The sequence below is a fragment of the Oncorhynchus nerka genome, linkage group LG4 (assembly GCF_034236695.1).
Source record: "Oncorhynchus nerka isolate Pitt River linkage group LG4, Oner_Uvic_2.0, whole genome shotgun sequence".
In the NCBI taxonomy this organism is placed as follows: domain Eukaryota; kingdom Metazoa; phylum Chordata; class Actinopteri; order Salmoniformes; family Salmonidae; genus Oncorhynchus; species Oncorhynchus nerka.
In genome coordinates, this window is record NC_088399.1 from 65,346,557 (window position 1) to 65,354,347 (window position 7,791).

The window sequence follows — 7,791 nt, forward strand, 5'->3', positions numbered from 1 at the left end:
GTTAGACAGAAAGCCAAATGTTCTAAAACGACTTTGGAGGTGGCTTATTGTAGAGAAATGAACATTAAATTATCTGGCAACAGCTCTGGTGGACATTCCTTCAGTCAGCATTCTAATTGCACGCTCCTTCAACTTGCAACATCAGTGGCATTGCGTTGTGTGACAAAACTGCACATTTTAGAGTTGCCTTTATTGTCCAAAGCACAAGGTGCACCTGTGTAATGATCATGCTGTTTAATCAGCTTCTTAATATGACATCAATGACATCAGGTGGATGGATTATCTTGGCAAAGGAGAAATACAAAATTTGAGCGAAATAAGCTTTTGTGCGTATGGAACATTTCAGGGATCTTTTATTTCAACTCATGAAACATGGGACCAACACTTTACATGTCGCGTTTATATTTTTGTTCAGAGTATGTCCGACAATGAGTATGTCCAACACAAAAAAACATGTTTGTTTAAATATATATATATATTTTTTTGGGGGGGGGCTCGCCAGTTAGGGAACGCTGCACTGTGTCCAGAAAACAAAATATGTATTCACTGATGTAAGTATGGTAACTGTGTTACGTTGTACAACAGTAGACTATTTTCTGACTGTTTTCCAGAAGAAAGTCAAAGAAACAACAAAGACCGATTTTTTAAAAATGGTACCAGAATCGTTTAAGTGAGAAAACGCCAAAGACATATCTCAATTTCTTAGCAGATCAAAAATAAATATACTGTAAGGATAATGGGTCCTCTGAGTGCAAAACTCTAGCAACATGTACATCAATAAATTATAAGGCTCTGTCCAAAAAGAGACAATTAAGATAGCAAATATCCTTTGTTTTCACACATTATGTACAAAGTATGTTGCTTCCTGTATACTCTATTCAATAAATATGACTACACACACACACACACACACACACCTGTCCTTCATAGCCACATCCAAACATGGTATAGGCCTTTCAGAAGTTAGTTGCTCTAAAAATCCCTGGCAAAATGGCATATAATGATACATAAATAGAAACCTGAATATTCAAAAACATAGGGTGCAAACATTTGTTTTCAAGAACACCATGGTGGCTACTTGTAATTTTCTGAATATATCTGAATATTGCCTTTACAGTATTTCCAATATGGTTAATTTAATATTGGCATGGACAAAAAAAAAGAAAAGGAGAATGGGTTGGGATGTTTTGGGTTTTGTATGCAGTCAGGAGGCAGATAGATCAGGAGTGAAGTGGTTGGTTGGTTGTTGGTGCTGTCTGGAATGACACCAACTCAGTAGCTCAAGAGCACATATAAAAAGACCAGCAGGTATTTATACCCGTCTGAACTTTTTTTTTAGAACTAAGGAAATATGGAGCCATTTCAGAGTATTTTACACAAGCAAGCATCATTGGTGGAATGGATGGTACGGCTTATGATGGTAAGGAAGACGGATGATTCTGAGATAGAGGAGAGACAATAAGTCAAGATCTATATAGAAATAGATGTTATTACAGTATCATTATACAGCATATATTAATCTCACGGTATTTGATGCATGACAAACCTGCAACACACTGATCCTTGGTGAGTTCATGCCGTTGATGTACATTTTGATTTAGCCTTTATACGAATGGAAATTGGGAAGGTTTGGTTCAGTCTTATGACAAGAAAATCAGCCTCATCTCTCTTCCAGGTCACTTGACATTAGAAGCCTTCAGTCCTCACTCATTGTTTCTCTTCTTCTGTAGAAATGCTATTCCTCCTCCTGATCAATTACAAGGGGCTCTGTTCCTGGAGAGTCAAACATGTAACTTGGATTTCATTCAAATCTGTTGTTTCAAGGGAAAGAAACTTTGTGGGTAGAGTTTCTGGAGTGTTATTTCATCAGAAATAAAGAATCTCAGCAGAAGTTGTGACTCTTCAGGAACAGCGTATCCACAATCGCAATTCCAGGGGTCTCAAGCTACATTTCCCATCATACACCCCTGCCATCGCCTAACTTCTGTTCACAAGTCTTCTCTCACGCCGCTGACAACGGGGATGTGCGAGGCTTCTCTCTTCAAGTACTTGATGAAGTCCTTCACTTCACGGGCTCCCTGGAATTACAGAGGAACATTTTTTAAGCTCACTTTGTAACCCGACATATACAATCTTTGATACATCAGTATATGCAGTGTTTCCCCTAGGATTTTTTTCAGCAGCGGTGGCAAATCTAGTGGGTGAAGTAGTTATGCGAGCCATTGCTTTCAGTCATTGCGCTAACGCCAGTTAGCAACTTCCTTCAAACTGCACACAGACAGAAAAATGGTATCCATTAGTTTATTTGACTCTGTAAGTACAAAAAGGGATTCATTGCGAAAATCGTGCACTATCCCTTTAAAAGCATGTTTTGGCAGAAATATCTATAGATGCAAAAAAATCTCTCTCTATATATATATATATATAAAAATAAATATAAATAAATATTATATATATATATATACATCTTTTAAATATATTTTTGGGGAGTGGTGGGACGCCACTGATAAATGAATATAGGGGAAACACTGGTATATGACTAGTTTGTGTCTGCTTATGTAAAATGGAAATAACAGTTTAGGGAGATTTCACCTCATATCGTTTGGGTTGGTCCTTCTTGTCTGCCCGAGCAAAGTAGATGGTGGGAAACCTACAGAACAACACATGAGAGAGCGAGAGAAAAACAATGAATGAATGACCAGAGACAGGGTGAAAATGAATGGAAAGATAAGCGAGAGCTGATAGAAGGGAAAGGATAACCAGGTGATAAAGTGTGGTGTCTCACCCTTGCACATCAAAGCCTTGTGGAACATCATTGGCTGTAGCATCCATCTTGGCAATGACAATATTAGGGTCAGAGTAGAGCTGAGAAGAAAACAGGAGAAATAACCAATGAGAACAAAAGGGTTTACTTGGCTTTAGCTCTTTTCCTTAGTTTACTGACAAATCACAATTTTCAATGCATACAATTGTTCTGAGGAAAGCCATAATAGTAAACAGTGGCAGTAAATAAAATATTCTGTTCTAGATTTAAATTACTTAAAACGTGGCATTGGTGAGTCTGTGTATGTAGTCTTTCTCACCTGTTCTGCCAACTCCTTGTACTTGGGCTCCAGGCTCTTACAGTGACCACACCAGGGGGCATAGAACTCAATCAGCACGTCCTTCTCAGGGTCATTCACAATCTCCTCAAATGACTCTGCTACCACTACCTGGGAGTGGGCGCACACACACACACACAATAAATGTGAATTGTCACGACAACAAAATCAGAAACACAAATGTACTGTGATTGAGTATTGAATAATAACACAGAAATACAGACACTCGTTCACATAGACAAACAAACATACCTTGACGGGACCCTTGTTTTTCTCAGGGATGGGCTCCGACTTGATGTAACGTTTTAGTCGTCCAGCAAAGTAATCCTCCAGGAATCTTTCTAGGGACTTCCCATCTCTCCTGTCAACAACAAACATAATTAGTAGGGTTGTACGTGGTGGAACTTAAAGGTTAGACTTAGAACCTCAACTAAACTCAGCAAAAAAAGAAACGTCCTCTCACTGTCAACTGCGTCCAGCAATTGTGGGTTTGTTCCCATAAGTGACGCTGTTGCCGGTGATGTCTGGCAAGGACCTGCCTTACAACAGGTCTACAAGCCCTCAGTCCAGCCTCTCTCAGCCTATTGCAGACAGTCTGAGCACTAATGGAGGGATAGTGCGTTCCTGGTGTAACTCGAGCGGTTGTTGTTGCCATCCTGTACCTGTCCCGCAGGTGTGATGTTCAGATGTACCGATCCTGTGCAGGTGTTGTTACACGTGGTCTGCCACTGCGAGGATGATCAGCTGTCCATCCTGTCTCCCTGTAGCGCTGTCTTAGGCGTCTCCCAGTACGGACATTGCAATTTATTGCCCTGGCCACATCTGCAGTACTATTGCCTCCTTGCAGCATGCCCAAGGCACGTTCACACATATGAGCAGGGACCCTGGGCATCTTTCTTTTGGTGTTTTTCAGAGTCAGTATAAAGGCCTCTTTAGTGTCCTAAGTTTTCATAACTGTGACCTTAATTGCCTACTGTCTGTAAGCTGTTATTGTCTTAACGATCGTTCCACAGGTGCATGTTCATTAATTGTTTATGGTTCATTGAACAAGCATGGAAAACAGTGTATTAAACCCTTTACAATGAAGATCTGTGAAGTTATTTGGATTTTTACAAATTATCTTTTAAAGACAGGGTCCCGAAAAAGGGACATTTCTTTTTTTTGCTGAGTATATGTCTAACTCACGTGAACTCCTCCCTCATGGTGTACTTGAAGCCCTGTTGTGTTCTGATGGTTACAAAGGGTAGATCTCCTCCGTCCGACGCACCCAGACCAAACTCCTCCTCTAGCTCATCCACAAAGTCCCTGCGATTGGCCACGGCAAAACTCAGGCCCTGGGACGCAAACTGATAACCCACCTTCATCACTCTGAGAAGAGAAAATGAACGACATTTAATTAAAATAATGATGATAAGAGACTTACATACCACCTTGTACAATATTTGGAATTCAGGTATTATATGTACTGTATGTAGGATAAAATCAAAATACATATCTACATTACTACTTGGTCACACTTTACGTTGCCCAATGACCATGTAAGGTAATAATAGTATCTCAATATCATCCCATTAAAAAAAATGAGTGTAACAATTGTAACCAATACAATAATAACATACCTACTATGAATTCAGTATCAAATTAAAAACAGAACTGAACTAAAAGAGAAAGTTGCTATTAAGTGTGGGTCATCTAATATTAGTGTGGTGTAAAGTGTTGTGGTATTGGAGGTGTACCAACCTGTTCCTCCAATAGTTGGAGCCTTTGGGGTTCCGAAGGTAGTCCAAATCATAGTACGCAGTCAACAAGTCCTGCCCCTTCAGCTTATCTCTGTTCTCATTGGTCAGATGGGGGCACATTCCGAAACTGACAAAAGGAAACAGGAAGACCAATAACGTTAGACACTCAAGTAGAGGTAGTGAGGGAAAGAGAGATGGGGATATGAAAAAGAGAGAGTGATATGATAGAGAGAGACACTAATGTAACAGACATTCAGGTGATGGATTTAGAGTAGACAGACGGGAGCAGTAGTCTTACATGTTGTCTCTGATGAAGCGGCGCAGTGTGTGGGTGGTGATGGTCTCTGTAAAGCGCAGCACGCTCTCCTCAAACTTACCGCTCAGCCTTGGGGGCCTGAACAGCAGAACACTCCTGGACAGACGCAGGGGAGAGCGATAAGACGGTAGTTGATCAGTCTGTTGGTCACACCTTGTACAGTCACACTATAGCAGTGTTTCTCAGTCCATTCCTGGGTGTACACAATTTTGCCATAGCCCAGCACTAAGACACCTGTTTTACCTCAACAGGGTTATCTTGATCTCACTCTCTATCACGCTCACTTCTTCCCATTCTCTTCCTATCCCTCCCCATCTCTCTACTCCTTCCTCCCACTCACTCACTCACTCACTCACTCACACTCACTCACTCACTCACTCACTCAGTGTCCACCCTGTGTTTGAGGCCCAGGGTCATGTTGATGGTGTGGGCGAAGCGGAAGTGGTCCCTCATGACACCGGCTGCCTTCAGAAACTCTGCCAGCTGAGCACTGTCAGGCCCAGAGAAGAAACCTGGGAGGAGAGAGATAAGTATGGAGAGAAAGTACATTAGCCCTTTCCAACACTGCCAGTGTTGGCTTCCACCATGTTGCATTCACCTCTCACAAGGCTTTTCAGAGCAGTGGACATCAATTAAATGATGGCCAATGTGAAAAGTACAGATTCAGGGAGCCAAAGATTCAGTTAAGAACAAACAGGTAACTATACTCTTCTAGAGTATGACGTACCCACTACACTGGCGTCAAAGTGGTTGACAAAGGCCTCGACATCTGCTTCGCTGCGCAGGGTAACCGAGTTGGGCCCAGCTTGCTTCTTCATGTAGTGGACAATCCCATCTGTTTGTATGCAGACAAAAGCATTAGTAGGCCTACGTGATTAGGGTACTTTAAATAACGCTTAAAATCACACACACCTGCTGAGCGTGGTCCGTCATAGGACGAGGAGTCTTCTCCGTTTCTGAATATCTTGAGCGTGGGGTACCCTGTGACTCCGAAACGCCCGCATGTGTCTGGGCTCGCTGTGCAATCCACCTGAGGGGTGAGAGAGTGAGATGGACAGAAGAGATACAGAGGATGGGGAGGTAGAGAGAGAGAAAGGGATAGTCAGAGTAAAACAATTATAGAAAGCAAAGTGGGAGAAAGAAAACGATAGGTAGATGCCAATGGCAATAGACCCATCTGTGTTTTCAAACATTGCTGCAGGAGGGCGATATGCACAAGTTGGTGGCAAAACACATGGGAGTTCTTTTTGGGGGGAAAGGCTCTATTTCGGAGTGCATTTCACACTACTTTTGGATTACAATTATATTTTAAGGCTCGCGTGAATGTCCTGCTTAATATCATAGTGTCATCATCGCAAATCACCTGCATTATACTTTCTTCTTTTTTTTAAACACTTCAACCAGAAAGATTGCTCTTTGGCTAGCTTTAGCTACAGCTTATGTAGCAAAACAACTGCTGCATCCAAGTTATTTTGCAAAGATCAAAACCAAACAGAAACTTAACAACTTTTCAAGCAAGAATCGAAACATCATTGTAAGCGTATGAGAACACCGAAAGGTGATTTAGTTTATAAGTCATAAAAACGTAAATCCAGGATGTTTCATGGGCGCATACATCGATGCCTTTCTTACTGCAGCCAAGAGTAGAGTGCATCTGTGCGTGAACTTCGACGTCACTGTGTCGTGCACTGGAAAGGGGTCTATATAAAGTACATTAGCCCCTTTCATATAATGTCCCTGGGTTATATAAATAGCAACTGTACCACAAATTGGCAAATGAAATAAATTGGTAACTATTCTGATAAAGTGGTGTGGTAGCTTTATCATACCTTAGCAAGTGGCACTGTCCCTTTAAGTCGACTAGCTGCGGTCTCAAAATCTGGGGCTAGTTTCTTACAATGTCCACACCTGCGAAGCAAATAATGATAAAATAGATTACTGGAGATATAATCCAAGGAACTGAATATGAAGTGACAGGCAATACAAATGTTACCATAGTTATGCGTGGGTATAAATGTGTTATACCTGTAAAACTCATTAGCAAATTGGGGTTATAAAGACATCATATTGCCAATTTTGAAAACATAATAGCTCTGATACTATTTGCACAGAACGTCCAACATGCTACTAGCTAGCTTGCATTGATACAGTAGCTACTTGCCTCGAGTTTGACAGCTGAAACAAATAATATAGTTAGCTGGCTAACGGAACACGTCTTGGACAGTTGCCTAGAGTAGATAATGTACTTACATATTTGCCTTAAATTACATTGCACGTCTATAAATGACAATGGATATAGACATAAGGGAATGTTTCCATTTCTCACCACGGAGCGTAGAATTTCACTAACATCGTCTCGTGCTCCGCTGCCAGGTAATCGAAATCCGCGTCCCCTAACTCTAGCACATCACCCCGTGCGACTACCGCGCCAGAAAATATTACAACCGATAACATGAAAGCAGGGATGAGCGACAAAAAGGAAGCCATATTTCCAAATCCTTCAAGTGAACAGGATTATCAAATACAATACAGAAACAAAAAGAGGACCCTCGCTGTCACCCTGCGGCTCCTCTTTCCGGAAAAAGACGAGTGGACAATTGAAAGGCGGGACATAAACGGAATATGAAGGAAACTG

The 7,791-nt window shown here is 41.4% G+C and overlaps 1 protein-coding gene across 2 annotated transcripts; it reads right to left on the reverse strand.

Moving 5' to 3' along the window:
• Positions 1–335: 335 nt before the first annotated feature.
• On the reverse strand, positions 336–7,741 carry LOC115128447 (protein disulfide-isomerase A3-like). 2 transcript variants are annotated; one of them, XR_003863522.2, is made up of 14 exons: positions 7,483–7,741; positions 6,986–7,064; positions 6,069–6,186; positions 5,884–5,991; positions 5,539–5,668; positions 5,139–5,252; positions 4,842–4,967; positions 4,287–4,469; positions 3,354–3,462; positions 3,084–3,212; positions 2,786–2,865; positions 2,593–2,650; positions 1,547–2,078; positions 336–1,439 (listed from the first exon to the last, which is right to left on the reverse strand). XR_003863522.2 is itself a non-coding variant. In XM_029658297.2 (13 exons), exons 1-13 carry the CDS (start codon positions 7,641–7,643, stop codon positions 1,989–1,991), a joined length of 1,485 nt encoding a protein of 494 aa, XP_029514157.1. In that variant the 5' UTR covers positions 7,644–7,741; the 3' UTR covers positions 336–1,988. The 2 variants fall into 2 exon arrangements, 1 of the variants encoding a protein (XP_029514157.1); XM_029658297.2 differs by having other exon boundaries at positions 336–2,078.
• Between the last annotated feature and the right edge of the window lie 50 nt (positions 7,742–7,791).

What these genes read in the sequence shown, in the direction of transcription:
- LOC115128447 (XM_029658297.2), bottom strand. Translation starts at nt 7,643, where the DNA reads ATGGCTTCCTTTTTGTCGCTCATCCCTGCTTTCATGTTATCGGTTGTA. An exon ending in ACAAGGAGTTGGCAGAACAG is followed by an intron (nt 2,866 to 3,083) that starts GTGAGAAAGACT and finishes TTTTCTTCTCAG; the next exon opens with CTCTACTCTGACCCTAATAT. An exon ending in ACCAACCCAAACGATATGAG is followed by an intron (nt 2,079 to 2,592) that starts GTGAAATCTCCC and finishes CTGTAATTCCAG; the next exon opens with GGAGCCCGTGAAGTGAAGGA.